Source organism: Canis aureus, chromosome 29 (genome assembly GCF_053574225.1).
Source record: "Canis aureus isolate CA01 chromosome 29, VMU_Caureus_v.1.0, whole genome shotgun sequence".
Lineage (NCBI taxonomy): Eukaryota > Metazoa > Chordata > Mammalia > Carnivora > Canidae > Canis > Canis aureus.
Window position 1 is genome coordinate 25,314,198 of NC_135639.1, and position 16,857 is coordinate 25,331,054.

General features: G+C 54.3%; 1 protein-coding gene, 1 long non-coding RNA gene and 1 pseudogene across 8 annotated transcripts in view; 1 reads left to right on the forward strand and 2 right to left on the reverse strand.

Moving 5' to 3' along the window:
- SH3PXD2A (SH3 and PX domains 2A) overlaps positions 1-16,857 on the forward strand; it is a 234,516-nt gene that overhangs the window by 143,118 nt on the left and 74,541 nt on the right. For 6 of the 7 annotated variants that reach the window (XM_077877769.1, XM_077877766.1, XM_077877767.1 and 3 more), the window contains one exon: positions 9,513-9,541. In XM_077877769.1, the coding sequence (XP_077733895.1) occupies positions 9,513-9,541 (29 nt within the window). Of the gene's footprint in view, positions 1-9,483; positions 9,542-16,857 lie in introns of those variants that run through there. The other variant, XM_077877771.1, reaches the window with a different exon arrangement.
- LOC144301167 (uncharacterized) lies at positions 157-1,845 on the reverse strand. The gene is made up of 3 exons (XR_013367964.1): positions 1,421-1,845; positions 892-1,003; positions 157-364 (listed from the first exon to the last, which is right to left on the reverse strand). It is a non-coding gene; the product is annotated as an uncharacterized LOC144301167 (long non-coding RNA).
- On the reverse strand, positions 15,378-15,443 carry LOC144301506 (U4 spliceosomal RNA; annotated as a pseudogene).

The following is a 16,857-nucleotide window of genomic DNA, read 5'->3' on the forward strand; positions in this document are numbered from 1 at the left end:
GTCACATAGATGGGTCTTAACCACCCAGGTCTGCCACCCACCAGCCACTTGATTTTGGTGAAGGGGGTTTACCCTCTGAGCCTGGGTCTCTTCATCTCTAAACAAGCACCCCAAGCCTTGGCCTACCCCAATAGGGCCAGCCAGGCCAGTCTCCCCATATCCTTCCCCAGCTGCTCCTGCTCCACCCCTAGCCCCTGGGCCCGTGCTGGGCTCCGTGACTGGGTGTGGGGCCAGCAGCCTGTGCAGGAGGCTCGAGCATCCTCATCTTTATCGAGCCTGTGCACACCAGGCAGTTCATATGCATCAACTTTTGTCCTCCGGCAATCCAGTTAGGTGGGTCCTGTCGGTCTCTTCACTTTATAGACTGGAAATGAAGACAGAGACACTCAATATAATCTGACAGAGGTGGGGCTTGAATCCAGGCAGCTACACGCAGACACATCCCCCGCGTGAGCTGCATGCAAGCGCACTGATCTAGGCCGCGCTCTCTGGTGTACTAGGCAATGCACTGTGGCTACTTAAATTAAGTTCTCATTAAATCAGATTAAAAATTCAGTTCTTGGGTCATACTAGCCACGTCTTAGGTGCTCGACAGCCACAATGGCAGTGGCCGCCTGACTAGAGGCCATTTCTATCGGTGATCACGATTCTATTGGGCAGCTTGAGGTGGGGCACCCCTAAGTGTTGGGGATGGAATTGGGACACCCAGTGCCATCAGAGGGCAGAATCAAAATGGGCTTCCTGGGCTGGAATGTTGTGAAACGCTGGAGAGGGCAGGAGGGTGCGGGAACAGGCCGTAAGCACAAACAGCCTTGAGTTCCCGGCCTTGCTTCCCTGCTGCTAGCTGTGTGGCTCCAAGCCTCGCCCGTAAAATGGGCCTAAAGCACCTACCTCAGAGATAATGTCACGGAGGCGTCAAGGGCCCTGGCCTGCCTGGGTGCTCAGTGCTTGTGTACTTGTGACACAGAGTTCGAGAAAGTCTGGGAGGTGCAGCATTTTCTCACTGTAAGAGACAAGCATGTGAGTCCAAGAGTCGAGACCGTCCTGGGTGGTGCAGGTGAGCTAGGTGCCGGGAGAAGCCTGGGGCCCTGCTTCCAGCATTCTCTCCCACGGAGGCCAAGGCAGACACGAGCACAGCTGGGCCTGGGACAGGCTCCTGGGCGTCCAAGGGAAGCAGAGAGCCCTTGGCCTAGCTCGAAATTAGGCCAGGGCTGGGGAGCGAGCAGCCTTATGGCCGAGGGGCCACCCGGAGGTCTGCTCAACAGTGGGGACCTGGTGCGTATCACACCAACACGCACGCACTCAGGCTCAGGCACATTTCTGCAGATTTTAGCGTGGGGAGCAGAGCAGTCCTTTGTCTCGCCTGAAACAAAGGCCCATCCCACGGCCTAAACAGGGAAAAGCAGAACCAGATGGAAACCTGATTCTCAGTCTCGGAGCTGTGCCGCCACCTTCCAGGGGAAAATCTTTTGTTACAGACATCACCACTGGGTTTCTCCCACCGAGGTTCTTCTAAAATCTAAGCTGTGTGCCTTCACTCGAGTCCAGCCCCAGCTGCGGGTCCTGCCCACCTGCGCTCACGGCAGACAGCCGCCCTGAGGTCTCCTCGCCCTCTCTCTGCTCCTAGCACACACACGAGCACACGCCAATGCACACATGTACACACGCACACACACAAGATCCCATCTCTGTTCCTGCCCGTGCACCTTTGCCCACATCATCCCTTCCAGCCCAAACCTCTTTCCTCCCCCTGCTCTTTCTAATATTCATCTTTCAGGGGTAGCTCTAGAGCCCCCTCTTCTAGACAGCCCTTCCCAACTGCCCCAGACCACTCTGACCTCCCCTTCCCAGGAATTCCTGTATAACAAATCCTTTTGACCAGGTTATGAAATCACAAAGTGACTGTATGTTTTCTCTTTCTGGGTGTTTGTCTTGTCACTCCCAACCAGACAGTGTGCTCTGTGAGGGCAGAACTGTCTTTCCCACCACTCTTCTGCTCAGACACAAGACTGGGTTGGGTCTCACTTAAGACATAGATGGGTGGGTGGACAGACAGACAAATGTCCTTGGAGAGAGACTGGGAAGGCCTGCAAGCATGGAAGACCTTCTTTGCCCTTCTCCCCAGGAACTTTGCAATTGGACCCTAGCACAGTGTCCCTTCCACAGTTCCCCAGGTCTGGCATGCCATTCCCAGGAGTCCAGGGGGGCCCACGGCCAGGCAGCATAGAGGGCAGGAACTCAGACAGCTTGTGGGAGGCTCCAGCACCCTGTGGCCAGAGGGCTGAGCAGCCTCATTTCCCCTCTAGGAAACCAGTGCCCAATCCTCTCCCTCCACAGACTGCTTATCAGTCACCATTTGGTGGGACTTCTTGGCGTGCATACAAGTGGAAACCCAGGCCCATTGTTTACAGGGTCCTGAGCTGGCCCCCTGGGCAGTGGGGCCAGATTCTTATGAAGTCCATACCCTTGAGGCTGGGCGAGTCAGCAATTCTTATATCCTGGCCACCATCCACATTCATTCTAGCCCCTGCTGTGAAGCCAGGCTCTAGGCCAGGGTTCTCTGCACATGCCAGGTTCTGTTTTAAGAGCTTTGCACTTATCTCAGGTCATCCCCATAACAAAGGTAGGACATTTGCATCTCCCTTTGACAACTGAAGGTACCAAGAGGTGAAACAACTTGCTTGTGTCACAAAGTGGCAAGTGGCTAAACCAGGCTCCACCACACCCACTCTTAACCCTCCCCTCTGGATGCAGAGGAGCCATCATTGGGCTGGCAACACACTCAGGGCCTTTGCCCAGAATGATGAGTCCACTCAGAGGAGACAGACAGACCGCGCTTTGTCTTTTTGCTGTGGATGGAGCAGCAGAGACGCTCTGGGATGTTAGAGAGATAAGCACAAAGCCTGGGAAGATTCTGGGGTGTGCCACAGCCCTGGCATGGGCCTCTCTGGGACTCAGCCTGGGGGTGGGGGGCTGCTGCTGAGACCCCTTCCCTCCCCAGGAATTCAGCTTTTTCTCCCAGGGCAGGAATTCCGGCCTCTCTGGACTGTCCACATGGCCACAATGGGGCCCATTCTCAGGCCCCGGGAAAACACTGATCCTGGGGAGAAAGGACGGATTCTTGTTGGACACAAGGGCCCTCAGTGCCACAGTTTACATCAGGGCGCAAATGAGGGCAAAGAACAGGATTCATGCCCCGTCCGTCTTCCTTGGGGGCCACTGCCCCTCGGGACCCTTCCGTGCAAAGGGTCTGAGAAGCCAGAGCAGAAACCCAGGGAGGGGCTAAGTGGGGTGGGAATCCCCCCAGCCTTCTCCAGACCTCAGCTGACTGGAAGCCCCCTTAGCTCACACCCTCCTCACACAGCTTCTGGACCGACATGCCCTGTCCCACTCACTGTATTGCTTCCACAGAGAACTAACAAGGCTGTGAGATAGTACCCTCATGTTAGGGATGGGGAAACAGGCCCCAAGTGCGTAGTTGTCATTATCTTAAAAAATTTTTTCTGCCACAGTAACAAATTTCCCATCAGAGCCCAATACAGACAAGTAAGCAGGTGGACACCTGAAACAGGTTTCACAAACCAGTACTTACCTTACTATGACAGATGCCGTCCTTTTGTCCATCTTTTAAAAATGCTTCCTTGGACACACTAAGTTGGTTTCAGAACTCACAAATGGGTCATGGCCTGTCATTTGAAAGGCATTAATTTGAAGTGGCTTGCCCAGGTCCACCAGCTACCAGCGCAGAGCCGTGCCCAGAACCTGGGGTCTGTTGACATCACTGCCAGACTTGTCACTAGCTCTGTGCCTTCCCGCCTGCCCCCTCACTGTCTGCCTCGCCTCTTAACAAAAATCTTCCTCCAGGCACACCCTGGCCACATCCCTCCCTGACTCTGAAATCTTCTGGATTTCACAGAAGAACATTGATCCCTCACTCCTGCCCCCACCCCACCAGCCTGGCCTATCCCTGCCTGTCCATCTGCTTACCTACCCTCCCTGGTTTAACTCCTCCCGTTTGAAGCTGCTTGTTCCTGGCTCTAGAGCTTTCCACTCTATACCCTCTCCATGGACCCAAATACCCCTGACCCTTCAAGGCTCAGCTCAAAGCTCACTGTTCCTGGAAGCCTGTCTTAGATGTTCTGCAGCCCCGGGATCTTTTTTCTGCACTTAGAATGTAACCACTCCTGTGTCTCTTGGGATGTCTCAGAATGTTAGGTTTCTCATTGTGCTGGTTAGTTCTGTTCTCCCATCTTTGCCTTAAACTTGCAGGCCAGAGAATGTCCTATTTCTCCTGCACCTGCACAGACCTTCACAAGCAGCCTATGGCAGGAGCTGAAAACACACTCAGCAGTGGCTAACGGCAGTCAAGGGCTCCGTGTCACTGCCCTAGCCATGGTTGCATACTCTCAGTCCAGGCCCTATTTTCTCGGTCCCACTCATGTCCCCCTGAGATCATTGGGCTCTCAAGGTCACCCACAGCCAGCCATCTGGCAAGCCATCAGGCCTCTCAAGCAGTTCCAAGCAGCAGCAGGCCCTACAGACGGGCGTCCTGGGCCGAGCAGCCAATGTCAGCCAGCAGACAGGAGGGTGAGAACATCAGGCTGGAAGTTCGAGCGTGCACGTCCTCCTCTGCCAGGACACTCTCCAATGGGAGCAAGAATGGGAGGGAGAGGGGGTGGCAGACCGCAATACGGTCTCTGTAGCACTCAGAGTTCCACCTGGCAGGGACTCGACATCCTTCCACAGAACTGGCCTAGCCAGACCCCCAGCGGCTCTCCCTGGCTTTGCCTCCCACCCCGGGGATCCCTGATGGCAGGATGGCCACCTCCTTTCCCAGCAGGAGCCTGCCCCTGACACTTGGGCTCTTGAGCATCCCCTTCTTTCAGCCCCCTCCCCTGTGGGCCTGGGGGGGGGGGGAGTTCCGCATGAGGGATGTCACTTCAGCTTCCGGAGACTGGGGAAACCACTAAAGCCCTCAGGAGCTCAGCCTTCTTATTCATAAAATGGATTACCACCACTCCTCTGCCTATTTCTGAGCACTGAAGGTCAATGTGTGCTGGGAGTTCCCCCCGGGGGAGGGCAGAGAGTGGGAAGGTTTGTGCCAAAATAGGTGTCCAGCAGGCAGGAATTGTTAACTGCCTTTCCTGCTCCCTGCCTCTTGCCTTGCACTCTTCACTGTCTACAGCCCAGCCCCTTCACTAGAATGTCTATAGAAGGAGTGCAGCTGATCTCACCAAGAGGAATTAAAGTAGATAAAAAGGGGGAAAAAAAAAAAAAAGCTAACCCACCTGGGGTGCCAGTAGCATGAAAATGCACCACCTTTACATCTTGTGGTTTGGGGCCTAGAGAGTAGGCCACTCTGGAATGTTAAAGACATCCGATAAGTGAGTCCAGGCACGCAAGTTCCTAGGGGTCAGTGGCTCCCTGATAATATGATTGTTGCCAGATGGGCCCCGTTCGGACATTTAGTGGTAGAAATGGGCTTTTCCCAGATGGACCCTGCTCGGCAGAGAGCAGGGCTTGTTTTGTGTCTGTGAAAGCCCAAAACTCTGAAAATGAGGCTGGAATTGCGCTGCTTGGTACAGTGCTGCCAGCATCATGGTGAGGGCCAAGTTTCAACAAGCCTTTGCCTTTGGGTAGCCACTGAGATGGGGTCAGTTCTAGGTATGAAATACTATATAAGAGAGACAATTTATGGCATTTTCTGGGCCAGGCACCATGCAAGCCCTTTTATGCATCCCTAAATCTTGAGGTACTGTTATTCTCCTCATTTTACAGGTAGAGAAACAGACGCTTAAGATGACCACCCGGCTAGCAAGTAGCAGAGGGTTGAACTGGGCTCTGTCTGCTTCCAGAACCTGTCCCCTGCATCCTAGAGGCAGGGCCAGGGGATGAACGGTTTATATCCCAAGATTATGGGGGACAGGAAGAGGGTGACTCTGGAGTCCCTGTTGAAATGAGGGAGGGATATGGTGCTGTGTTGGAGGTTCTCATTCCCTCTCCCCCAGCCAGGCCAGACCTACAGACCAGAGGGGGTCCTAACTGTCCCATTTTGTCTGGGATTTTCCCAGTCTGACCCCCGGAAGTCCCATGTCCCAGTCTGCCTGGAATGGCTGGTTACTGTACCTGGGGTCTTAGTCATCCTCTGTACCAATTGCAGAGAAGGCTGAGTGGCCTGATGGAACCCTGTCAGGACACAGCCTGGGAGCCTTTGCAATTACATTAGCTTCTGGCAGCGCTAGAGGGAGACTGGCCTTCCCCTCCCCTCTGGCTTCCTGTGGCTCCTGAAATATAGTGATTCAGCAGCAAACTAGAAGGAGGTTAGACTGTGACCTACCCGAGTGGAATCACCCGTGGGGTGGGGGCTGTTGGCATCAGCTCAGAGCAAGAATTGGACCAAGGAGGGGAAGTGTGGGAGGGGATCTTGAGTTGTTAGGGAGCTGAACGCCAGCAGAGCGTTCTGTAGTCCTGCCCAGGCCAGGACTGACTGTAGGACAGCTGGAGGGGGCATGCCCTGCCTTCCCCAACCATGCCCTTATATGTGAGGGACAGGGGAGTCCCAGCCACTGGATCCTTAAGCCGCTTCTCAGCATATTCAGCAGCTGAAAATACCAAATGGCTTTGCTCAAGGTGCCCAACCAGAAACCTGCTGGAGGTTCCCTATCAGGGCCCTGCCCCCTTGGACCAGGGGCAATCCTGTGAAGGATTCCTGTGTTGGCCACTCCCACCATTCAGTGGGGGCCATCCCCACTGCTGGGGAGCCTCCACTCCATTGACCTTGCGTTTCTCAAAGGGGAGCCCCTAGGGCCTGGCGTTCCCCTCCCTTCCTTGTACCCATGGCTCCAGGGGAGGATTTGAGCACCATAGCAAGACCTAAATTCTCAGTGCCCAATCCCAGCCTCGACCCCACTCATTGTGTGACCTTGAACAAGTAGCTTTGCCCTCCTTGCCTGTCACCCATGGAAGCCACACCTCCTACAGGGGGAGGTCCAGGTGGGAAGGGCTGATACTTTGGTTAAAGGACAGGCAGGCCAGGGATCTGTCTGGAAGCTTCTTTGGCACCGCAAGCAGAAATATTTCTTAGCAGTGGCTGGGGTCCTGATGGAGATGATGATACAGGGACTGCAGTGCCCCCTGGGACCACTCCTGCCTACCTGCCAGGGTTGTCCTGAAGGAGTGGAGTTCTCAGCCAACACTTGGGATGCAAATGATGTGGTTGGTTGGGGTGGAGCTCCACGTCAGAATTTGTAACCAGCTCCCTGGATGATCCTATTGAATAACCAAGCTGAGTATTCCTGACCTGGGCATGGCACAGAGGAGCACCTGGGAATTATGTCCCTCTCCCACTCCCAAGCCTCAGTGTGCTCCCCTGTCACCAGATAATGACCTGCTTGACTCCCCTCTTGGTGCTGTTGATGAGCTCAAAGAGAATCCTGGGCAGCTGGCAGCTGCAGAAACAAGAGAGGAAGGAGGTGGCTAGCACTGAGGAAGCCGCCCTGACTGGACCACTGGCAGCCAGTGGATGGTCCGTGGGCCATTGTGGTCTCAGGCCCAGAGGGCCTCTCCTGCAGGAGCCGCAGCAACATAGTGGAGCAGGGAGGGACAGCTCCTTTTCCAGGCCTCCCGCCCTCTGCAGAAAAGCCTGAGAAATGAATTCCTCCTCGGGAGTGGCAAGTCTGCCGGGCAGGACTTGGCCACCATATAATGCTCTCCTCTCCTTCACTGCGAAGTCTCCCCACAGTTGAGCTTCAAGTGGCCCAGCTAGGTACTCTGGGACACAGCCTCTCCTGGTCTTCCCTTCTGTCCTAGGGAGATGAGAGTGCCTGGACTGCCAGCCAGGTTGGGGGTGGGGGGATGGTGCAAATGGGAACTCCCCACCTTCCTAACTCCTTTTGGAGGCAACAGATTCAGCAGATCCTCCTCCACCTGATCCACCCTGCAGTTTCCATTCTTGCAGGTGGGTCATGCCACTGCTCTTTCCCAAGTTGGATGGGCAGTGGGTGACCCTCTTTTTCATCTGTAAAATGGGCATGATGGGACCTTAGTGTGGATGTGAGGGTTGGAAGAAGCATGGATTACTAAGGGAGTTCTCCAACTAAGATGGGCAGGTAGGGGGAAGGTATCAGAAATGCAATTTCCTGAGCCTCAGCCCCGCTTTCTGATTCACTGGGGTCTGAGCCCAAACTTAAGAAAACTTAGGAGCCTAGGAGAGTCAGAACCCCTAACCCTTTGATGTGCAAACAAATCACTTTGGTGCTTAAACTCCCCCAAAGCTCAGGCTACCCCCCCCTAGACCACCGGAATCAGTCTCTGGGAGTCTCCATGAGGTTGACTCCCTTTCTTGTGAACCTGCTGTTCCTTTCTCCACAAAATCATCTCTTTCCAGCTGGCAGACCTAGCTGGCTAGTTCACTTAGACCAGAGTCCAGCAATTGGCATTTTCTTTGATCCCCCAGGGAAAATAAAGGCATTTCCTCTCGTCTCCAGATAGATCCCCAGCCAGCCCCTCGTGAGCACTCAAGGAACCTTCAGCGTTTCAGAGGCCTGGGACGCTCCCCTGAGGATTGGTGGAAGGGAGCGGTGGTGGGAGGGGCCAAAGGCCGGACCCAGGGCAGGGTTGGGGAAAACAGCCTGATCCTGAGTCTGGAATTAATCCTTGTTGGAGGGCCAGCCGAGGCTCCAGCCCGGGGTAGCTCAGCGCAGGTTAACGGAGGCTGGGAGGTGTTGAGTTGTTGCCATTGACGAGATTTGAACCCAATACTCAGGAGCTCAACCTCCATTCCTACTCTTCGCAGCCTCGCAGTTACCCTTGTACTGTGCGGTGCCCTCGCTCACGGCTGCTGAATCCCGAGATTCCCAGTCTTTGACCTTAAAGGGTGAAACACCTGTCTGTTCAGTATTCAGCCTGTATATCCACACCTACACCGGGCCCGGGGCATGTCATGGGAGGAGTCAAGCCACAATATGCCCTCAGGGAGCCTCGGGTCTAGGGCAGGGGCAGACTTTAATCCAAGGGTCACGCAAATCTGTAATTATGCAGAGGAGCGGAGGAGGTGGGGAGGATGTCGGGCTAAGACACGCTAAGGAGGTGACATTTCAGTCGTGAGTTGAAGTCTAAGTGGGCTTGAGCAAGCGGTGCAAAGAATTGGGAGACGAAGCGCTGCAGGGGAGGGGAGTGGGCGCCCGGGGCCTCAGTTTCCCTCTTTAGGAAGGGTGTGAGAAGCTGCCCCGCCCACCCCCGGCCGCCCGAGGCCCCGGGAGGTGCGGGCTGAGCCCCCTCGGGTCGGCGGGGGGGTGCGGGCGGGGCGGGGCGGGGCCGGGCTGGCGGGGAGCGGGCGAGCGCGGCGCGCAGGGTGTGCGGCTGCGGAGCGCGGCTGCCGGGCCGCTGGGATCACATGAGCGGCGGCGCCGGGACCGACCGCCCGGCCCGGGGGCCCCCCGCAGCCGCAGCCGCGCAGCCCCGCGCCCCTGCCCGGCCCTAACCATGTCTGTCTGTTGTTGCTTCTTTTTCAGAGACTATGGCGGTTCCAAGAGGAAGTCAGGTAAGGCAGCCTCCGGGCGTCCTCCCCTCCAGCCCCCCTGCGGCCTCGCGCTCGCGCCTCGGGGTCCTGCAGAGGACTTTCCGGGGGCTTGTCCTTGCGGGTCGGCGTCCGCTCCAGGGCCCCTGTCCCCAGCCCGTGGCCCCGAGGCGCCCTGGAACTCGCACTTTCTCCTCCCACCGAGCCCCTGGGGCTGTGCCCGGGCTCTCCTCCCGTGGGAGTGCGGGGGGGGGGGGCGGGGAGGGCGTGGGGGTGTCTCGTGAAGGGCTCCCGCAACGCTGGCAGCGGCCCTCCCCCCTCCGCGGGCTGCGGTGCGTCTTGCTGGGCACTGCTGTGACTTCTGGGGTCCTTGCGGGGTTGCGGCGGTGATGAGGGGGGTGACAGCCGCAGGGTTCTCCCCGCGCGAAGGTGAGATCCTGGACAGAAAGGGGGGTCCTGCCTGGGCGACTGCGAGTTTTGAACGCGTGCAGTGCAAGCCTTTTCCCTTTCCCCCAGCTCCGAGCGCTTTCTCCTTGCTGCGGGGGTGGGGGCTCTCCGAGGTGGCAGCAGAGACCGGGATGGGAGGGAGCCGACAGGGCCCTGGCATTGGCCTGACAGGTGCCAGGGGCCACCCCGAGTTTGCGTGGGGAGTGGGGACAGGGAGAGAGGCGGGACAAGTCCTGGGACGCTGCGTGCTGGGCGCTGTCGGCAGGGGTCAGAGAAGGATTCTCTCTGGGTGGGGAAGGCGGGGTTCTGCACGTGCCTGGGCGTGGGTGACGCATAGTTCATTGGGGGAGGGTGGTCCCTAGGAGTTAGGGCTGTGTGTGTGGTGGCAGCAGACTTGAGCATCTGTGTTGGCATATGTGTTGCTCATATTTGTGGGGGTGGTGAGTTATGGGGATGGGCAGCCATCTGGGGGTTCTAGCCCTCTGGGATGTGGGAACATGTATACACACGTGGCTCACGTTATTGGCTCCCGTGAAGAGATACCTGTTGAAGTGCCTTGACCTGTGGATCAATAGAGGAGTGTGTGTGCCCGTGTATGATGGATAGAATTTGAATTGGGATAGGTGTAATTGTATGTAGTGTGTTTCTATGGGTTGGCATGTTTTGTGTGTGCAAGTGCTTGCTTATATGACAATTGGGACCGGGAAAGTTGCATCCTGGCTTATGTATTGGGGGACATGTGTGCATGTGGGGTTGTGCATGTACACACATGGGTCTTCGTAGTTGTGTGCCGTGAGGGTATGTTTACTCCTCAGGGTGCATAGGTGTTGAGTGTGTGCCAGTGTGTCAGGGTGTATCTAGTTAAGAGTCTGTTCATGTGTGTTCGTGTACACGTTTGGGAGGTGTCTAGTGTGAGAGAAGATGTGTGTGTGCATGTGCCTGTCAGCTGGGCAGGGGGTATCTCAGGTATGCCCACCCACTGGTGCAGAGGGGTATTTTCTGTGTGAACAGGAGGGTGAGGCTACATTGTGAACCTGAGGAATCGCATATGGCCCCAGATGTCATTTGCAGCCAGAGCCCCCGAAGGGAGAACTGGGAAAGAGGGGCACACTTGGGGTTGCTTCTGTCACAGCCCCCAGCCCCAGCCCTAGCCCCAGCCACAGCCACAGCCCCCTTGCCCGGGCCTCCCCTAGCAGCTGAGCCTAGGTTCAGATTCTGCTCTACGTGACCTTAGGCAAGTTTCTAAACTCTGCCTCAGTTTCCTTATTTTCTTTAAAACACAAATGACAATCATATCTACCTCACACGTAGCAGTTTATGTGGAATAGTCCCTACAGTAGTAGGGTAACTACTGTGGAAGCTTAAGTTTGTCATCAGTACTTTCTGAAGCCCTGGGGCCTTGGGCGAGTCCCTCCTCTACTCTGGGCCTCAGTTTTACCTCTAAAAAGTCAAGGGCTGGACCAGATAACCTCTCAGGTCTGCCGAACCCACATCTCTGAGGTCAGGTTCTTTGTTGCTTCCTAGATAAGGCAGGGCCCCACCCAGGCTGCTTCACCCAGGGAAAGCCTCCCCCGTGTTCTCTGCCTTCCACTCTCAGGCCAGGAAAAGGATGGATCAAGAAATTTAATTTACATTGGCTTGCTTATGATAATGGCCACTTAGTGTCATGGTTAGAAGTGCAAGCTCTGGAGCCAGACAGCGGAATATTGAGCCTTGCTTTTCTCCTCTGAGGCCCTGGGCAGATTTCTTACCCTCTCTGTGCCTGTTTGCTCTTTTGTAAAATAGGGACAATATTCATACCCACCTTGTCATGGTTAATTTTAACATGTGTCAATAGTGGTCCATGGGGTTTAGATATTGGTGAAGCATTATTCTGAATGTTTCTTGTTAAGGTATTTTGTGGATGAGATGAACATCTAAATCACTGGACTTTGAGTAAAGCAGATTACCCTCCATAATATGGGTTGGCCTCATCCAATCAGTAGAAGACCTTAATAGAATAAAGGCTGACCTCCCCCCCAGAAGAAGGAATTCAGCTACCACACTCCCTTTGGACTTGAACTGCAACTCTTTCTCGAGTCTCCAGCCTAACCATCCTACCCGCCAGATTTGGGCTCACCAAGCTCTCATAATCACGTGGGCCAATTCCTTAAAATAAATCTCTTTATATATATACACATCCTGTTCTGTTTTTCTGAAGAACACTGACTAATACACACCTCATGGTTCTAATGAAGACTGTACAAACTAACATATGTAAGCATGATAAGAATACTGCTTGCAATCTAGAAAGCTCTCCCAAAGTGCTAGCTCCTATTTTTTAATGAGCATCCCCTGTGGGCTCACGTATGTTTCACGAGAAAACGTCATGTATGTTTTCTCATTTGCTGCCCTGAGACCCATTGCATATGGGCTGTGGGATTCTCGTTTTACTGATGAGACACTGAGGCTCTGAGAGGGTGGCTGCCCCCAGTCTGGCAAAGTCAAGAAGCTCATACATGCATGAATGAAACTGCAGGTCAGGACAGAGGGCTCACTCACTGTAGCCTCAAATCAGAGGACATGAGTTGGAAAAAGGAATAATTTTTCTGGTTGGGGGCAGAGAACAAGCAACTTTGGTGATTAAGGGTCAGCACTTGTGTAAGGTGGAGCAGCAGGACTGAGCATGGCTTCTTTGGAGACCAGAGACTTCAGCTGACCTGTATTGAGCAACGGCTGTAGGCTGGGTACTGTGTCAAATGTTGTGGTTACAGGGATGTTTTTCTACCCTCAAGGAGTTTGCAGTCCTCTTAGATGAACTGTATGTATAAGAATGTCTTGTTAAAGGAAGCAAGGAAATGACATGGTTACCTGAGGAAGAGTAATCCAGGCCAAAGGCACAGCTGGTGCAAAGGCCCTGGGGTGGGAGCATGTCGGCCCACTCAAGGCATGGCAGGGAGGTTTGTGGCTGGGATGAAAAATAGTGGAGGGCAAAGTGGTAGGACGTGAGTCAGAGAGGTAGCTGGAGGTGGGGAAGCAGCACAGACCATGTAGGGCTTTGCAGACCCTTCAAAGGGTCTTGACTTTCACTATGAGTAAGAGGAAGAGCCATTAAGGGGTTCTAAGGGGGGTGAGGGGCATGATCTGACTTGGATCTCAGGAGGAGTCTTCTGACTGGTGAGTGGAAATGGACCAGGAGAAGAGATAGGTGAGAGGCCATGAGAATTCCAGCAGCAACAGAGGGTGAGCTGCTGTCAGTGTGGCTGGATTTCGATGATTGCATGTGGGCCATGAGGGTTCCTGGTGGTGCTGGGGGGCAGCAGTCAGCCCCGCTTGCCAATCATGTGACCTTGGGCAGACCCCTCCAGCTAAGCTCGGCTGCCTCACCATTCTGTTGTATTGGTCAGGGTTCAACTAGAGAAACAGAACCAGGGGAGCTCCATGTCAAGAGATTTCTTGCGGGCAGCCCGGGTGGCTCAGTGGTTTAGCGCCGCCTTCAGCCCAGGGCCTGATCCTAGAGACGCAGGATCGAGTCCCACGTCGGGCTCCCTGCATGGAGCCTGTGCCTCTGTCTCTCTCTCTGTGTGTCTCTCATGAATAAATAAATAAAATCTTAAAAAAAAAAGAGAGAGAGAGAGATTTCTTGCAAGGAATTAGCTTCTGCAATGGTTGGGGTTGGCTTTGCAAGTCCAAGATCCAAGGGCAGGCCAGCATCATGGTCTACAGGTGAAATTTCCTCCTCAGTGAAGCCTTGGCTCTACCCTCAAGGCCTTTCCGGTGATTGGCTCAGCACTGCTCCCCTCCCCAAAGTATCTAGGATAATCTTCCTCAAAAATAATTATGGACTTTGTCACATCTGCAAAAAACCTTCCCCAGGAACACCTAGAGTAGTGAGTGAGTGGTGAGGTAGCTGGGAACTGTAGCCTAGTCAGGTTGGCACATAAAACTGGCCGTCACACCTGTAAAATGAAGTTGTCAGAGCAGCCATCTGCATGCAGCAAAGTGCAGAAGGTTCCAGGAGGTGATGCAGTGAGGGGGCTTTGCGCCTGGTGGTAGGGAGGGCCTGTCGCTAGTAGCTGTGCTTGGCTTCCTTGGTGAGCTGAGAAGAGGCTGGAGCAGGCTCCCCAGAGCAGAAGGTTCTCCTCACACCTAAAAATTTCAAGACCCAATGCCACTTTCTCGCTTCTGGAAGCTGCATTTCTCCACAGCCTGGCTGTGGAGTTCCAAGCTTCGCCACCAGGTGGGGGCAGGCGGCCGCGGATTGCGGAGTTTTGTCTTGGTCCTGGATTGTTGCCAGGCAGGGGGCCTGACGCGCCTTCCCTTCCAGCAGTCCTGTTGTGAGGACCTGCCCCCTGTTTAAATGCAAATGAGGTTACTCAAGAGTGTTGCAAGTTCTTTTGGGCAAGTGTTGATGTTCCTCCTGAAATCCTGTTTACTTTATCCTTTTCCTTGGAAGATTGGTGAGTTCAGGCCGGCTTCCATTTCACTGATCATAAAATTTGCATTACTGGATGAGTTAATGGGGTGGGTGTCACTCTGGTGAGTGCAGAAGCATGGTGCTTGAAGATAAGAGCTTAGGTTTTGGGGTTAGATGGGCAGGCTTGAACCCCAGCTCTGCCAGGTGTTTGCTCTGTGACTGGCAGGTTGCTTAACCTCTGACCCTCATGGAAAATGGGGGTAAGTATAGTGTCTGTGTCATTAAATGTAAGGACCAAAGTAGCAGAGGTCCTGGCACATAGCGAGCTCCCAATGACAGCAGCTACCACTGTTACTGGTGTGAGTGTTGATAGATCCTGGAAAGAGGAGAGAAGTTGGTCTTACCTTTGATCCGTGAGTTAAATGACCCACTTGAAGCATTTATTTTCATTTTCAGAGCCCTAAGCCTGGCCTCGGAGGAGATAGAAGCTAGACCTAACCACTTCTGAGTAGTCTGTTGAGTTAAGAACCCGGATCTGGAGCCAGGGTACTTAGTTTCAGATCCCAGTCCTGCCAGTTGTGTGGTGTTAGGCAAGTCCTTAACTTCCCTGTGCCTCAGTTTCCTCGTCTGTGAAATGGGAATGTTGATACGACTTCATCAGGTTGTTTGAGGCTTGAATACCAGTTACTGCCTGTGAAGTGTTAACTCCAGCACCATGCCTGGTACAGTAAATGCTCACTAAGGATTAGGCCATTTTTATTATGAATAGGAGGCAGTGCCATAGGGATCCAGCTCTGAAACAGGAGGGACCTCAGCTTTGCTGTTTGCCCCCCTCCAAAAAGTGAGCCCTCTCAATCAGATAGGAGAAGGTGGGGTGTGTGCTGTCTCATAATCGCTGGTAAACCTTATAGCAACCAGGGCGGACGGATAGTCTTGTCTCCATTTTATAGACCAAGGTAGGTAAGGAACTTGGCCCAGGTTACCTAGCCAGGTACACACAGGATTTGCATCTGGCCCTTCTGTTAGCAATAATCATGCCTCGGATAGACCTCATTGGCTAGAATACTGCCATTGCACAAGGCTGAATCTGGCCCTTCTGATCCAGACTCTTCCGCTGACATCTGTTCCATCCTGAGCCAAGGCCCAAAGGATCCACAGGTGGCCAGGACTTGGGTTCTGAAGGCCCCTGGGAGGAGGATCCATAGACAGGGTTGGGGGCTACCCCAAGAGAATATCACTGAAGTGTCTAGAAGGAACTGACTGGTCATCAGGGATTCTTAAATGGGGGAAAGATTTCTTTACAAGGTGTGGCAATTATTCTCTTTGTTTATCTTTGTATGAATTTGGTTTTTAGTAAAGTAGATTTGCTTTAAGGTCCAAAAGTACAGGCTACTAGGAAGTGTGTCTGCTCCCCTCCCATAGAGGCGGCACCTAAAGGAGGAGCTCTGCCTGTCTCAGGTGGGAGTGGGCAAAACTAGCCTCCTGCTGGCCACACCACCCTGGACCCTGGAGTGAGGGCCAATGTGATGCAAAGAAAGTGGGTCTATAAGGCCTCTGGGGCTGTCCTCCTCCAAGATGAAGCCCCCACCCCACCGTAGGGCAAAGAGCAGAGTGAGCCAGGCCCTGTCTGGGCCCCAGGCCTGACCTGCTCACTGGCCACCGAAGGAAGGGGACAGACACAGCAGGCAGCAGCAGCCTTCACTCCCCTCCAGAGCACAGCTTGCCTTGCGCCTCTCATTTCTCTCAAGAGATTGCTGGTCCCTGGCTCTGTGGAGCTCAGGGTTCAACTGAGAGACCAGGATATTGTCAAGGACTCATTAATGAATGCAAGACAGGATAGGTTGTGATCCACAGGCTTTGGGAGTCAACCAGAAGGGAGCAGGGCTGGGCAAGATGGGGGAGGCCGGGGCTGAGCAGAGGGGTGGGCAGCTGCCTCCAGCCGGAGGGCCAGGCACCAGCAAGGACTCAGAGGCTGGAAGCAGGGTGAAGAATCTGAGATAAGGAGAGTTGTCCAACCCCTATTAGGAGTGGAGAAAGGGCTGGGGGAGGGAGGGGATGACGGGACTGGAGTCTCAAAATGAAGCTTTGGAGACTCCATCAAGCAAGACTTTTCAAAGCAATTTCCAAAGCTTTCTTGCCTGCCCGAGCCACCCATCCTCAGACGAGAAAGGCCCAGGCTGCTTGGTGAACATGGCCAAGATATTCCTGGCACCCTCCAACAGCCTGTTCCAAAAGTGGACGCGTCCCGTGAAGGCATCGCCTTCTGGCACATCTCACCCGGGCTGGTGTTTTTAAACAATTCTTATTTTTGTGGCTCCGGGTCCTCAGCCTGATGTCACCCCTGGAGTTCAAAGCCAACTAATTGGAAATGAAAGGAGTCTGATTGACCTGGCAGCTCCACAGCCAGCCCACGTGGCAGTGATGGGATGGAGAAAGTGAACATGCTGCTCACGTGTATGCATGTGCCACCACTCCCCCAGCCAGAGGCAGCGTGGCT